General features: G+C 49.8%; 1 protein-coding gene across 2 annotated transcripts in view; it reads right to left on the minus strand.

Moving 5' to 3' along the window:
- The window catches only part of LOC116835625 (oxysterol-binding protein 2), a 300,166-nt gene that overhangs the window by 59,092 nt on the left and 224,037 nt on the right, over positions 1–17,037 (minus strand). For both annotated transcript variants that reach the window (XM_075059913.1, XM_032798612.2), the window contains exon 3: positions 3,260–3,458. In XM_075059913.1, the coding sequence (XP_074916014.1) occupies positions 3,260–3,458 (199 nt within the window). The remainder of the gene's footprint in view (positions 1–3,259; positions 3,459–17,037) is intronic.

Genomic DNA, 17,037 nt, shown 5'->3' on the forward strand with positions numbered 1-17,037 from the left:
GGTTTTTTTCCCCTGCTGACGATAGCTCATCTCAATTGATTAGACTCTTCCTGTTGGTATGCATACTTCCACCTTTTCATGTTCTCTGTATGTATAAATATCTCCTGTCTGTGTGTTCCATTCTATGCATCTGAAGAAGTGAGCTGTAGCCCATTAAAGCTTATGCTGAAATAAATTTGTTAGTCTCTAAGGTGCCACAAGCACTCCTGCTCTTTTTGAAAAATAAGAGGCACCTGTAACTACAGGCATCACGACTGGCTGTGCCTGCTGCCTACGGGGGCGAAATGATGACACACAAAGTGCTGCCAAATGCACCACGTAAACGGGTTCTGGACATGTCTACTCTACAGCCGCCGTGACAGCGGCCCAGCTACAACACTGTAGTGCAGGCACTTCCTGCAGCGACAGAAGGGGTTATTCCGTTGCTATAGTGAATCCATCCCTCCGAGAGGCAGTAGGTAGGTGGAGGGAAGAATTTGCAATGAAGACCCAGACACTGCGCTGCCCATGCACCTGCTCCAGCCAGCAAGCTGCATTCCGCTCTCCCATCCAGCAGAGGAAATCTGCTTTCTTCTCTGTGCTTGGTCCTGGCTCACTGGGATCCATACAGAAGGGATGTGCAGTGACATTCTCCCTGGCAGGGCTGAATGTCTGTGCTGTGTGGGTGTTCTACAGGGGGTAAAAGGGCCCACCAGGGGCTGCTCCCCAGCACACACTGCTACAAGCTGCCTCCCAGCCCTGTGTGCTAGCTAATGGCCCCAGAGAGGGGCAGTGTGGGTGGGGCATGGACCGGCTCCTAGCCCTGCCTCCTTCCAGCCACGATGGCTAAGCTGGTTACCCAGGTGTAGCAAGGGATGCTTCTCCCAGTGTTGGGGGCAGTAAGCCTTCAAAACACCTCCTACTGCCATCCAGCTTTGCTAGGGGGCACACCTCCTCTCCACCCACCGTGTAGCGCAGCCAGAGGGGACCACTGCAATCATCTGACCTCCTCTATCGCACAGGCCAGAGACCTGTCCCAGAAGAGTTCCTAGGGCAGAGCTTTTAGAAAAACATCCAATCCTGATTTTAAAATTGCCAGTGATGGAGAATCAACACACCCCTGGGGAAATGGTTCCAATGGTTAATCACCCTCACTCTTTAAAACGTATTTCTTATTTCCAGTCTGAATTTGTCTAGCTTCAGCTTCCAGACACTGACTCCTGTTAGACCTTTCTCTGTTGGGCTGAAGAGCCCGTTATCCAATATTTGTTCCCCATGCAGGTATTTATAGACTGCAATGAAATCACCCCTTAACCACCCCTAAAACAGCTGGAGCTCCTTGAGTTTATCACTCTAAGGCAGGTCTTCTAATCCTTTACTCATTCTCACGGCTCTTCTCTGAACCCTCTCCAATTTATCAACATCTTTCTTGAATTATGCGCCCCAGAACTGAACGCAGTACATTCCAGCAGCAAAGACACCAGTGCCAAATATGGAAGTGCTATGACCTCTCTACTCCAGCTTGAAATCCCCATTTATGCAACCAAGGATTGCATTAGCCCTTTTGGCCACAGCATCACTCTGGGAAATAGATCAGTGTGTCTCCCTTCAGCACCAGATGGAGCTGTACACAGCATGAGACTTCTGCAAAGCCCAGGGTACTACTTCTCTTCCCACCTGAGAAATAGGCCAGCTCTGCAAAAGCAGCTTAGTTTGTGCAGCACTTGAGGCCCCTGCTGATATGAAATACCCGCTCCTAGGAGCTTTTCTCCTAAGTCCGAGGCAGGTGGGGATCTCCTGTTAGCAGCCAGACATCAGGAAGACTTGGAGAAGGAGGGTAACGTCTAAGACTGGCTCAGGATGGGACAGAACCATTCTTGGGCTCTATTCCTGACTCCAGAAGAAATGTACTGTTGTGGTGGAGCAGGGGACCCACGAGTCAAGGCTCCTGCACTCAATTCCCTGGATAGGGAAGGAGTATGATCTAGTGGTCAGAGCAGGGGCCTGGCAAGCTGGGCTCTTAGGTTAAATCCCAGCTCTTAGAGGGAGCGTGGTTAGAGTAGGGGACTGGGAGTCAGGATATATGGACTCAGATCTCAGCTCCTGAAGGGAGTGTGATCTAGTGGTCACAGCATGGGGGAAACCAGAATCCCTGAGATAAATTCCCTGTTGTACCACTGCCTTGCTCTGTGACACTGGGGAGGTGATTTCGTCTCTGCTTCAGCTACCTCCCCCATCGCCCCCCCCTCCCCCAAAATGGGAACAATAGACCATTCCCAGGGATGTCAAATGCTTTGAGCCACTTGGGCCAAAGGCCCTAGAGGAGCTGATATACTCACAGTCATGCCCCATGGTCCTCGCTGGCAGGAGGTCAGGCCACTTATCTGTTACATTGCATCACAAATCCATGTTGTGATGATGACACTGCCCTGTGGGGAGAGCCCCACAGCCATAGAGCGTCACAGTAAGAGGCTCCTTTAGGCTGGAGAGCTCTGGGGATGGGTGGGGCTGACTGTTACGTGTTTATGTGCATGGATCCATTCCCCTAACCCCTACGTGGTACAAGGGAACTGCCCTGGCCCGGCATTATACACAGCCAAGGCTCCGTTTCTGGGTTACAATAAAACCAAACCCGGCTGGTGCAGCCAGAATGGTGTCTGGGGACAACGATCTGGCATCAGCATCAACTGCAATTCGGTTTTATTCTCCAGCAACGATTGCAACCCGCAAATGAGACACTAGCCACTGGATGTGGGCAAAGGGCTCCAGTGCTCTCATGCTCAAACCCGTGGGGCCCAATGTTCTGGGGACAAACGCAACCTTGCATCACTGGGATGTGGAGATGCAAACTTCCTAACACCAGATTGTAGCATCACCTTGGGATTCGTCCGGCCAGTAGAGGCAACTGTGGGAAGAACGGGATTCCCCTGGGGAGACGAGCTCGCAGGGAGGCAGCTGGAGTACTGCCTCTTCACAGGACATGCCTGTCCTGTTACCCCTCAACAGGCTTTTACCTGAGAAAAAATCTCTGGCCATGATGGGCTGCCCTGTCCATCCTTCCCGACTCTGCTGGTGCCCTACCAGCGGCTGACTGGGAACGAGTGAGAGGGCAGCCCCCCATCCCTCCTGCCCCATTGCCCTCCTCCCACCCCATACTGCTGCACTCTGGCGGCTGCTCCCTGCTGCCATTGTGACATCACAGCAGCAGAGCTCTTGGGCTGGCGGGACCCAGGCTGTTGGCATCCCAGCCCTCCGGGCCCTAGGGAAGGAGGTCGCTCACCCTTGGAAGTGCTGCTGACTGCTGTGGCGCTCGAGGACAGGCCGGGAGCTCCCCGGCAGGCCCGTTCCAAGCTGTTGTGCTGTTTGGCTAACTGCTCAATGGTCTCCTCCAGGCGGATCCTCTGCTCCCGCTCATACTGTAGTGCCCGCTGCCATTTCCGACTGTGGCTCTCGGCTAACTCCAGGAAGTCGCGGCAAGCCTAGGGGAAGCAAAGAACACACCGGTCAGGCTCCCTCGGGGACAGGCCCCAGTTGCTAGCACACAGCACTGCCCACAGCAGCTCAGGGTCTCTGTCACAGGAGCCAGGATCAAGGGCTCTTCATTCTGGAACTCTGCTTTGCCCACATCTCAGGGAGCTCTTCACCAGGAGCAGCACTCCAGCCTTCCCCTTCAGAGCTGCAGCCCCCTGGCCTTGCCCTCCCCATGCAGTCAGGGCTGGGAACAGAGCTGGGGGACTTCTCGGTTTGCTGGCAGCTCCAAAAAATTAAAATAAAACATTTGGTTTGGGTCAAACTGAATCTGAAAAATTTCTGCAAATCAAAACAGTCTGTTTGGGGTCAAACAAAGCATGCTGTTCAACCGGAAATACAGCGTTTTCCAAGGGCTAGATTCATGAAATGGCCAAAGGTGGGGTTCCCTTTTAGCCCACTGGCTGGCATCCTCACTTGAGACAATCCTGGCTGTAGCACCTGCAGGACAGGGATTTGAACCCAGGTGTCCCCCATCCCTGGGGACTGCCTGAACCATTAGCCTGCAGATGGGTCTCTCTCAGTCTCTCCTGTCCCACTTAGTATAAAATGCTTCAACAGTCACTGGGCCAGAGGATAAAATGGGGAGACAATGACTCTGCAGCTTGGGGGTTTGGCCCCTCACCGAGGAGGTGGGAGCATCGAGATCAAGTCTCTGCACCAGTGAATATTCCATAATTTATACAAAATGGAAGAAGTTCAGCAGGAGACCCTGAGGGCACCCCACCCCAGAACAGCTAATAGCCTGGTGGAGAGGGCACGCCCCTGGCAGAGGAGAAGGTTCAAATCCTGCTTCTGAATGGGGATTCACACTTGGGTTTCCCACATCCCAGAGGAGTGCCCTGACCACGTAGCTAAAGCGAGCTTTGAGCTAGATGGCCTTACTATCAGGTGGGGGCACATATGGTTGAAAAAACCACTCTTTGAGTAGGGTCTATCAATGGTTCCCTGTGAAAGGGGAAGGGCCTATCTAGCAGGGTCGCATAGGGGTCAATATTGTTGTTTGACTTGGATAATGGACTGGAGAGCACGCTTTTAACATTTGGAGATGATAGCAGACTAGGAGGGGTTGCCAGCACTTTGGAGAACAGGATTTGAATTCAATTGACATTAACAAATTGGAGAATTGGTCTGAAATCAACAAGAGGAAATTCAATACAGACAAGTGCGAAGTGCTTCACTTAGCAAGGAAAAATCAAATGAACGACAACGAAATGGGGAATAACTGGCTAGGCGGCAGTACTGCTGAAAAGGATCTGGGGGGTTAGAGTGGATCACAAATTGAATATGAATCAACAATGTGATCCAGTTGCAAAAACCACTAATATCATTCTGGGTTGCATTTCCTAATATCCAACCTAGACCTCCCCCATTGCAACTTGAGACCATTGCTCCTTGTTCTCTCATCTGCCATCACTGAGAACAGCCAAGCGCCATCCTCTTTGGAACCCCCCTTCAGGTAGTTGAAGGCTGCTATCAAATCCCCCCTCATTCTTCTCTTCTGCAGACTAAACAATCCCAGTTCCCTCAGCCTCATTCCTTAAGCTCTGGAATGGGCTTCATTCATCCAAGGGAGGATGTGGAATCCCTGTCACTGGAGGTTTTTGAGGACAGGTAGGACAAACTCTTGTCAGGGATGGTCTAGGTTGACCTGGTCTGGCCTCAGGAAGGGGGCTGTGCTTGCTGACTTCTCAACGTCCCTTCCAGCCTGACATTTCTATGATTCTAAGTTATAAGGGGGCATCACCATCCTACCTGCTCTGTAGCCAAAACGATTCAGTGAATTCATGTCACCCAAGGCTGCATTTTTTGGCAGATAACCTATTTGTCCAGAAATTTTGCCTAGCTAGGAGTACAGTACAGGTCATACAGCCCTGGTGTGAGGAACTGGCTTGGGATCTGTAGTCATGGCTTATCGTGCTGAGTGTCCAAACACAGATACACCGAGCACTAAGAGACTTCAGGCCTCCTTGGGTTGGGGGAAGTCAGGGAGTTTTACCACTAGGCAGTGCCAACTGCACTGCAAGTTCCACACGTATTCAGCCCTGCTGACGCAGCTCAGTTTTCACTTGCAGCTCCCTTGTCATTTCAGTTATGGGATGCCCTCCCCCACTTCCGCTGCTCTGCCACTGCCCCTCAACTCTGACCTGCTGCCTCCCCACTCCCCAGGACATTTTCCCTGGCACCCCTAGTCAGTATCTACACAGCATTTTAAAAATGTGACGTGCTAGAAACAGTTTAACCTTGATTATCCAAACCAGGATCACATCTCTTAGCTTTTAACACTCAGTAAATCCCTAGGGTTTCAAAACCCCTTTGCTCTCACAAGTGGTGCCATGTCCTGCAGGAGGGGCTGTTCTGCATTGTCATTGTCACTCCAGTTCTGCAGCCCCGCTGCTCTGCCCAGGGCCGGCTCCAGCTTTTTGCCACCCCAAGCAGCAAAGGAAAAGAAAAAGAAAACATAAAGCCGCAATTAGCAGCACTTCAGTGGCAGCTCTACCGCGCCGCTTCATTCTTCAGCGGCAATTTGGCGGCGGGTCCTTCCCTCCAAGAGGGACTGAGGGACCCGCAGCCAAATTGCTGCCGAAAACCTGCATATGCTTCCCCTTTTCATTGGCCGCCGCAGCACCTGCTTCCTGTGCTCGTGCCTGGAGCTGGCCCTGGCTCTGCCAGTACAAGGATTGAGTCTGAACTGCAGCCCCCACAACATTTTTGGTCGTGTCCCCATAAGTCTGTCAATGCATCTCAGTCACAACCCCCCTGCTATTCCAGCCCTGGGCTCGCCCCCTGCTGCCTTCTGTTCCAAACAGTGCACAGGTTTTCTGATGGGGATGAACATCCCTTGGGAACGAGGATGAGATGCTCACACAGTGTAAAAGGAAAGACAAGCCAATGGAAGAGACAGGCACCGGATTTCTAGCTGACTAATAAGGAAGAAGGACAGCCCTCTTCCTCCATCTTAGCTGAAGCAGAGTCCAGCCAGAACTACAGTACCCTGGGTGCTAATTAGACACAGTATGGTGTGAAAGTGTTCTTCCCTCCCCCAGGGTAGAGAGAGGACAGGTTATGCTGACAGGCAGGCAGCTACTTAGTCTCCTACATGGAGCGGTCTGCACAACCTCTTAGGCTATGGCTACACTGCAGCGGTCTGCACAACCTCTTAGGCTATGGCTACACTGCAGCCTAATTCGACATAAATTGTGTCGCTCAGGGGTGTGAATTAGCCACTCCCCTGAGTGATGTAACTTGTGCCGATTTAAGCAGCAGTGTGGACAGCGCTAGATTGGCGGGAACATTCTACTCGAGGGGAATGGAGTAATTCAGCTGACGAGAGAACTCTCCCCTGTTGGCTGAGAACAGCTACGCTAGAGAGCGTTCGGCAGTGCAGCCACATCACTGTAAACTCTCCTGAATAGCCAGCGCTTCGGTGTCTGAAGGAGGCTGCCTGCCATGCCATGCCATTCGTTTTGTGTGTCAGGACTGGTCTCTTAGCAAGATGCCTCAGTTTGACCCCCGAGAGACGCGCTGGAGAGTGGAATGTACCACAGATCTTGAGGTATGCACAGATCTCCGCAGCAGTTCCCTTGCGCACACGTGAACAGCTCAAATGGGTCAGAGAGATTCAACCACTAATCAAGATCTTCCTGTCTTTGCAGTCTCCCTGCCCTGTCCCACAAGGGATGGTACAGAATATACACTGGTACGTACGCTGCTAAGATTGCATGCAAATGCTACCGGCAGCCCTCTTCCTGGTATAATTAGCTTTTTGCTGCATTAGCTCCATGCAGGATAAATGATGAATTATGGCAAATTATTCTAGACCTGGCTAACAGTCCAATTTATCAGAGTAAGCAACATATGAATGAGAGGAACAGGGGCACTGGATGGCTCAGGGGATCCATCATGGGATACTGAGACTTTCCGATCCAGTATGTTCAAAGCAAGCCCAAGTTAGTGGTTCCCAGAAGTGATTCCGATGTAATGACAGGCCAGAGGCTGATGTGAAATAAGTTGCCTGGTCTCTTCCAGTTCCCAGTGGAGAGGTGTTCACATTAAAATCAACACCACAATTCCCCCTTTGCTGGCAGTCTTGCCAAGAGGCCAAGGACAGAACCAGCCATGGCAACTGAATCTCCGAGGTGAAGAATGTGGCCCCAGCGAAGGAAGGTAGCATGGCTGCGGGTTAACAGAAGCCTCCAGGACTATCAGTTTGACACTTTCACCAGCATCAGAGACACAAGGTGGGTGAGGTAACATCAAGAGAAGCAGGTCTGATAAAGGATATTACCTCACCCACCTTGTCTATCCGGGTCCAGCACGGCTACATCAACGCTGCATCCAGCATCAGAGTCACGCAGACTGAGCCAAGGAACGGCCAATATAACCCTACAACTCCCCCGAGGCTGCAATGGGCAAGCTAGCTTTGTTTCCTTTACAAGAATGTGCTGGAATCTTAGTCCTGTGCAGACAATGGGATTATTTCCAAATCCAGATGACCCACTCTGGCAAAGGGACACCACCAATGAAAAGAAAGCACACTTTTCTCTGAAAATGCTTTAGCTACTGTCAGAAGCAACAGCTAAGACCACCACAAATGAACAAGCAGGGAACACACAGCTCTCTCTTTTCAGTGTGTTTACATGTGCATTTGACAGCACAGTACTTTGTGCCTAGTCAGTTTCACTACTAGCCTTGGGACTACTCCTGTGCGGGCCATGCCAGCCTGCGGTGAGTCAACTCCCCATTATTGTGGGGTCTCACATAGCTGCACAGGAGAGAAAAGTGATCTAAAAACAGGGAAATGTTATTGTAAGTGCCCCAAAATTGGTAGGGGGACTCAGGGTCACGCTAGCACTTGCAACAACCTTTAATTCATCTTTGAGAGTGACGAGATGCCTAGCTGGCAGTGAGAGATACCATTAAGCTACCACAGCACAAAAGAGGAAAAAGGGACACTATCAAGATGAAAATCATTCTGAAAAGCCCACACGTGTGAAACTAACAACAATTCAGATGATTAAAAGGGAGAGAACTTTAGACGTCTAATATACTTGTCATCATTAATGGGGCTCATTTGTTTTTTGTGCTGTATCTACTTGGATTTTACATGCACTTCACCCAGCTTTTTGCACTTCACTTATATGAATCAAGACAGATCCAGACTAACACGGCTACCCCTCTGATACTTTCTTGTTCTCGTGTTCATGCTGCTGGGCCTGGGTTTCTAATTGGAACTTTGATTCCATAAGAGATTTTAAATAAAGAACCATTTCCATTAGTTAGATTTTTCCAACCCGTTTGTTTACAACACAAGCAAATTTTGGGTCTTAAACCAGATTGACAGAACCCCTTAAAAAGCCCCAGAAGAAGAAGAACCACGGAAATACTGGAAAGTTGAAGGTTTTCTTGAGAGTTATGTGACGAAACGTGCAATGAAGGAAATAGCCCTCACATGTTAAAGACGCATTACACACAGTTGCTAGAGTGTGTGAGAGAGAGAGCACAGATGTGCGTGTGTGCACACGTGTGCATACCCCTGCCTGTTCATGTGTTTTACGAACTCCATGGGTGCACTGGGGACTTGGCTACTGTTAATTTTACATGGAAGGCAGCCAGATACAATGGTGAAGGGTGGCAGGATAAAGCCCCTAGACAGATTATAGAGGTACACAATAAAGGCCCCATCCATCCTACACATATAGCGATTAGATACTCTGCTATAAACTGTCCTTGACCAAAAACAATTGATCTCCTCACGCTTGTAAAGCATGATTTGCTTTTTATTTATCTCTGTGCTGTTCTTCAGTTCATATTTCTGTTAACAAAGGATTAGTAGCTAGAGACTGGATTCTGCAAAAATGAACACACATATGCATTTTTACACACACGCATAGTCCCATTGACTTCAGTTGGACTACTCTCTGTGTGCAGAGTTTAGCATGTGTGTAAGATTTGAGGATTGGTATTCAAGACACAAACTCTAACCTCACCACAGCTAACATAAGAACACAAGAATGGCCCTACTGGGTAAGACCAAAGGTCCATCTAGCCTAATACCCTGTTTTCCAACAGTTGCCAGTACCAGGTGCCCCAGAGGGAATGAACAGAACAGGGAATCATCAAGGGATCTATTCCCTGTTGCCCATTCCCAGCTTCCAGCAAAAGAGGCTAGGGAAATCATTCCTGCCCATCCTGGCTAATAGCCATTGATGGACCTATCCTCCAGGAACATATCTAGTTCTTTTTTGAACCATGTTATGGTCTTGGTCTTCACAACATCCTCTGGCAAGGAGTTCCACAGATTGATTGTGAGTTGCGTGAAGAAATACTTCCTTTTCTTTGTTTTAAAGCTGCTGCCTATTCATTTCATTTGGTGGCTCCTAGTTCTTGTGCTATGAGAAGTAGTAAAGAACACTTCCTTGTCTAGTTTCCCTACACTAGTCATGATTTTATAGACCTCAATCATATCTCCCCTTAGCCATCTCTTTTCCAAGCTGAAAAGTCCCAGTTTTATTAATCTCTCCTCATATGGAAGCTGTTCCATACCCCTAATAATTTTTGTTGCCCTTTTCTGAACCTTTTCCAATTCAATATATCTTTTTTGAGATGGGCGACCACATCTGCACACAGTATTCAAGATGTGGGCATACCATGGATTTATATAGAGGCAACATGATATTTTCTGTCCTATTATCTATCCCTTTCTTAATTATTCCAGCATTCTGTTCGCTTTTTGACTGCCACTGCACATTGAGTGGATGTTTTCAGAGAACTATCCACAATGACTCCAAGATCTCTTTCTTGAGTGGTAACAGCTAATTTAGACCCCATCATTTTATATGTATAGTTGGGATTATGCTTTCCAATGTGCATTACTTTGCATTTATCAACATTAAATTTCATCTGCCATTTTGTTGCCCAGTCACCCAGTTTTGAGAGATCCTTTTGTAGCTCTTCACAGTCTGCCTGGGTCTTAACTATCTTTTTTTTTTTTTTTGTTTTTTTTTTTTTTTTTTTTTTTCTTTTTGTTTTCTAGTAATTTTGTATCATCTGCAAATTTTGCCACCTCACTGTTTACCCCTTTTTCCAGATCTTTATGAATATATTGAATAGGACTGGGCCCAATACAGACCCCTGGGGGACACCACTATTTACCTCTCTCCATTCTGAAAACTGACCACTTATACCTACCCTTTGTTTCCTATCTTTTAACCAGTTACCAATCCATGAGACCTTCCTTCTTATCCCATGGCCACTTACTTTGCCTAAGAGCCTTTGGTGAGGGATCTTGTCAAAGGCTTTCTGAAAATCTAAGTACACTATATTCACTGGATCCCCCTTGTCCACATGCTTTTTGACCCCCTCAAAGAATTCTAGTAGATTGGCGAGGTGTGATTTCCCTTTACAGAAACCATGTTGACTCTTCCCCAACAAATTATGTTCATCTATGTGTCTGACAATATTGTTCTTTATTATAGTTTCAACCAGTTTGCTTGGTACTGAAGTCAGCTTACAGGCCTGTAATTGCCAATCACCTCTGGAGCCCTTTTAAAAAATTGGTGTCACATTAGTTATCCTCCAGTCAGCTGGTACAGAAGCTGATTTAAATGATAGGTTACTGACTAGAGTCAGTAGTTCTGCAATTTCACATTTGAGTTCCTTCAGAACTCTTGGGTGATACCGTTTGGTCCTGGTGACAGTTAAAGCTGGATTTAACCCTGTCTGCTCTGAGGGCCCCGTGCTGCTCTCTTTGACTGCTGACTGGTATCTGTAAGCAGCCCTGTGGGTTATCCATGGCATGCAGTACTATTCGGCATAGGTAAGGGTCCCTAATGAGATACAGCCACATGCAGTTTTGTTAGGTGGCAATAAAAATTCCCTTGAAAAATGCTTGCAAGCAAGAGCAGCAGCTTTGAACAGGTGGAGTTTGTCCTGCAGTCAGCACTTCTCTGCCTCCATATTCTTTCTAATTCATGACCTTCAGTACGACTCTGGGAAGCAACCCAAAAGTAAGGTGGAGAAGGTTACAAAGGAATATTTCTAGGCCACAGTTCAATAGCTCTTTGCCCATTAACAGCACATTAAAAGGACATTCAGGCTGGGACGCTGAGCAGTGAAGGGAAGACGATCCACTCTGCAGAGAGAACGACAGAGGCCTTAACGCTTCTTCCGCCGCAGACATGGGTCTAGTTCTGGGACAGTGGTGGGGGAGGGAGAGAGTGTTGTGCATTTCACTCTTAGGGCTTGTCTTCCCATACAGCGCTACAGCAGCACTGGTGCAGCTGTGCTGAGGTAGCACTTTAGTGAAGACATGACTATGCTAACGGGAGAGCGTCTCCGTCAGCGTAGTTAATGCACCTCCGTGTGGTAGCTACATCGCCAGGAGAAGCTCTCCCATTGACACAGCGCTGTCTACATGGGATAACTACGTCGCTTGGGCTGTGGATTCATCACATCCCTATCGCAGTACAGGTCTGTGGTGTGCACCTGACCTGAGAGCTCAGTATCCCTATGTTTAAATGGGGGGCTGACAGTGTCCGTGGGGTGGTTAGAACACAGCAGGATGACTAGCCGCGGCAGATCCTGACCCAGAAAGGGGAGTGGGAGAGCCCAGGGACACAATGCGTCAGCACAGTAAGCGGTGCAGGAGACTGGCAGTGAATGAGCAGCTAGCATGGCAAAGGGAGCAGAATGCCAGGCCACATGGCATGTTTTCTACTTAATTCATTAAAAATCCCAACATGGGATGGATTGGGTAAAGAATGGTGTCCCTAGCCTCTGTTCGTCAGAGGATGAAGATGGATGGCAGGAGAGACATCGCATGATCATTGCCTGTTAGGTTCACTCTCTCTGGGGCACCTGGCATTGGCCACTGTCAGTAGACAGATACTGGGCTAGATGGACCTTTGGTCTGACCCAGTATGGCCGTTCTTATGTTCTTATGACATGACCCGTCTGAGCCAGGCTGCAGGGAGCTGTTGTGGCCAAGTTACAGGATCCTGATTCTGAATTACAGAGGTGTAAATAGAAGTTACTGGAGTTACTCCAGCATGACATCAGCATAACGCAATGGAGAATCAGGCCCTTAAACACAGGGATTTCTCATTTGCAAAATGACATCAGCACCCTGCCCCTGGCGGCGCCAGAGATGCTCGCCTGGGACACTGAGCTGGGTTCCTAACTGGGAGAGGTTTCTGCGTGCCCACTGTCCCCGCTCCTGTCTATTTCTGAATTTATCGAGAATGGCGCCTCTTAAAGGGTCCGATCCTGCCCCCTGGAAGTCTATTGAGTGTTTCAGTGGGAGCAGGTCCAAGTACTGAATCGCACCACTGAGCCAACAGAGGTGTTAATGCAGCATGCAAATCCAAGGAGTCTGCTTATTGCCTGGTCTGGCAAAGGAGCAAACAGGAGATGGAGGAAGCCCTGGGGTGACCCATCCTCATGGCACAGAGGTAACGCCCATCAAGAGGGGCAGGGGGCATTTCACCAGAGAAAGCCCCGAATGCAATGATCCAAATGTCAACAGGAGCTAAAGGCTGCTGGAGAAGGTTGCTGTTCTGAGTTACACCCGTGGGTCACCAACCAGCCGAGCTCACCAGAGCCTCAGTGTGTGTGTCCTATGCCAGGGGCTGCCGGGGACTTGGTGTGGGGATGGACATGCTGGGAGACTCCCCCGCTGTGAGTTACACCCCATTGGCACTCCCTGAACAGCAAAGCTGAGTGCCAGGATCTGGCCCAGGGTCTGAGCTCATACTGGTTTTACTCTGGATAGACAGCGCTGTAACTGAGAGCAGCATCTGGCTGAAGTGAGTCTGAGCCGGAGTAGCTGCCAGGCTGAGAGGCCAGACACAGGTGGAAGTGACCCCAGTCCAGACCTGCCGCACGTCTGATTGGTCAAAGCCAAAGGCACCTCCCTTCAGCCCTCAGCATCCGTGTGACACCAGCTGCTGCTCAGCCGCTGACCCACCTACCGAGATGTACGTTAATTCCCTTCCTGTCGCCCCTGCATTCATCCCAGCACCTGGGGAATGCACAGCCCTTGGGTTTTCGCTAGAGAGCCCTTGGTGCATGGCTTTGGTCTTCCACTGCCATCTGCAATGCAGGATCAGAGCAGGAGTCACCCTTGGTTAGTCTGCTCAAGTATCTGAGCAAATTGAGCGGGTTTGGCCCAAGGATTCCTGCCCACACCAGTCAGGGGAACAGCCACACCCAGCCCGCGAATGTTGCCACCCGCTGTGGAACAGAGAGATGTCAGCAATGGGCCAGTTTTGGGCCCCACACTACAAGAAGGATGTGGAAAAATTGGAAAGAGTCCAGCAGAGGGCAACAAAAATGATTAGGGGGCTGGAGCACATGACTTATGAGGAGAGGCTGAGGGAACTGGGATTGTTTAGTCTGCAGAAGAGAAGAAGAATTGAGGGGGGATTTGATAGCTGCTTTCAACTACCCTGAAAGGGGGCTTCCAAAGAGGATGGATCTAGGCTGTTCTCAGTGGTACAAGATGACAGAACAAGGAGCAATCGGTCTCAAGTTGCAGGGGGACGCCGTAGGCTTGGATATTAGGAAACACTTTTTCATCTAGGAGGGTGGTGAAGCCATGGAATGGGTTAGCTAGGGAGGGGGAATCTCCTTCTTGAAGGTTTTTAAGGCCCAAGCATGAACAAAGCCCAGGCTGGGATGATTTAGTTGGAATCGTCCTGCTTGAGCAGCGGGGTTTTGGGACATAGATACTCCTGAGGTCCTTTCCAACCCTGATATTCTATGATTCTATGATTTTTGCAGCACTGGCCACAAGGCGTATTTGCCTGTCTGCTTGTAACGGAACTAGATCCATGGCCTGCTCCCGACATCCAGGATGCCCTGGCTTGGCTTCTACTTATTCTAGCACCAAGAACTCTTGGAGAGCCGGGAGGATGAAATCCTTCCAGGCCACAGCGGGGCAGCAGAGATACTCTGCAGTTGCTTCTCCAGTCTCAGGGCTGGATTAGCCTCCGTGGTACCTTCAGGTGGGGATGGGGGCTATGGCTGGTAGATCTACCCCTTCCAGACGGGCCGACACTGGGATTTCCCCAGGTTCTGGACGCCCACTCTGCTCCAGGCCCTGCCCTTACTCCATCCCTTCTCCCAATCCTCCACCCCACCTCCTCCTGCCCCCACTCCTCCCACAATTCCCCCCCCCGGGTGCTCCAGCCCTGGAGAACCCATGGAGTCAGTACCTATGATTCCCCCCCACTCCACCTGTCGCCCCCCTGCACATCGCTGTGTGAAGGGCCCTTGGGAAGCTGGGTTCCTTGGTGCTCATGGGGGGCAGACTCCCTGGATTCTGTTCCCCCTCCCCTGGGCAATGAAACAGTACCCAATGCTCTGTGTCTGCCCCCCCAGGCCCTACACAGGAGGGGGCAGGATTTGTCCCCAAATTATCCCATATTCCTAGCTGGAAAAGATGGATCCACTCCCCACATCTATCACCTCCCCCCTCCACTCCCCTAGTGCAGGCCTGGTCCCTCCAATCTGCTGGCTAGCACTCTGTGCAGCCTGGCTGCAAGCGCCCCAGTGACTCCATGGGTGGTGAATCCAGAGTCTAACTGGAGTGCTCGCTCACCTCACACCCGCCTTTCCCTGCAAGATGGTGACCATGATCCTAATGCCAGTGCTGAGACAGCTGCCAGGCACACGCCCCTGAGACACAGGGGCAGCAGAACAGCAGAGAGCACAGGCCTGAAGAAGCCAGATGCACAGACGGGGTCACTGAAAGGTCCTCTGCCCCTAAGGGAAGGAGAAGACACCTGAACCACAAATTTGAGAGAGCTCCACAACGTGCCATGTTCCGTGCTCTTTACAGTCAGTCACTCCACCCTGGCTTGATCCCAGAGGCAGAGCATAACAGCCTTCTGTCGCCTGCTCCATTAGTCACATCTGCCAAACCAGGGGAGCCATCCGCAGGGCAGGCAGCAGACTTGGGTGGATGCCGCATCTCCAAGGCTTTGACGTTTTGTACCCAACCTCAGACTCGAAGTATCTCTCCGAATCAAAGTCTTTTTCGTCTGTGCATCGTTTTGAAAACTGCCAGCGCTGACGGCATTCTAATTAATTTTACACAGAGAGCTGGTCTGCCAACCATCCTCTTGGCGCTGCAAGGTTGCGATAAAAGGACAGTCTCACAATAGCAGGTACTTGCCGAGTGGCACTGGCCTTTCCATTCGGGGAAAGCTCATTATCCGCTTTAGAGGTCTCAGGTTCCAGCTCTGCTGTCATCACACATGTGACATGCACAGAAATAGCCATTCCAGAGCTGCTCAGCAAAGCGTAATATGGAAATTATCAGCTGTCTCTGGCTCAGGGGGATGCATGTTTTTTAATAATACATTTGGAGATCTTCACCTGTAATTACCGTGCTGCAATTAAATTTGGTCTTTAAGACAGTTACAGGAAATTGAATGCCATGGTAAATTACAGAGAAGAAGGAAACAGTTACAAACGGGACTGTGCCAAGGCACCCAGAGCGATGGGAAAGAGACAGGAGCCAAGGGAAGCTCCTGGGGGGAACATCAAGGTCACTGTGTTGAAGTCAACGTCCTAGACGATGGACAAACCTGATCAAAACAACTCTTAAGTGCTTCCCAAGTGTAGATCGCAAAGCAATGCAGTATGGAGGGTCAATATCATTATCCCCATTTTATTGATGGGAAAACTGAGGCACAAGAGCTGAATCTGTTCAGTTTATCAAAAAGAAGATTGAGAGGTGACTTGACCACAGTGTATCAGGACCTTCATGGGGGAGGGAGGTAATACCAGGTACTAAGGGCTCTTTAATCTAGCAGAACAAGAACCAAGAGCTGGCAGCTGAAACCAGAGAAATTTAGATTAGAAATAAGGTACACATGTTTAATAGTGAGAGTGAGTAACCACTGGAATAAACTCCCAAGGGAAGTGGTGGATTCTCCACCTCTTGATGTCTTCAGATCCAGACTGGATGCCTTTCTGGAAGATACGTATTAGCCAAACACAAGTTCCTGGGCTCGTTATTAGGGTAATGGTATACAGGAGATCAAACTAAATAATTCCTTTGCCCTTAAACTCTCTGAATCTATGAAAAGGTCACTCAGCAGGTCTGTGGCAAAGCATGGAAAAGAATCCAGGGCTCCCAAGTCCTGTCCCGTGCCCTAGCCACTGAAGGATGCTGCATCCCTTCCCTTCTTAATAAAAATAGGGCGGGGGGAGGCGGGGTGGATCCACTTTCCCCAGGTGCTTCTGTTTGGGGAATCAGTTGGGTGTAAAGAAAGATTTCACTGTCCAGATCTGAGGGCCGCAGCAGCAACCACTAAGGAGATTTGAGATGGACTCTTTAGTTCACGTATCAGAGGGGTAGCCGGGTTAGTCTGGATCCGTAAAAGCAGCAAAGACGAAGTGGGTATTCACCCACGAAAGCTCATGCTCCAATATGTCTGTTAGTCTATAAGGTGCCACAGGACTCTTTGCTGATTCTTTAGGCCACGTCTATACGACGCGCCGTATCGGCGCGTTACAATC

This window comes from Chelonoidis abingdonii, chromosome 22 (assembly GCF_003597395.2).
Source record: "Chelonoidis abingdonii isolate Lonesome George chromosome 22, CheloAbing_2.0, whole genome shotgun sequence".
Taxonomy (NCBI): Eukaryota; Metazoa; Chordata; order Testudines; family Testudinidae; genus Chelonoidis; species Chelonoidis abingdonii.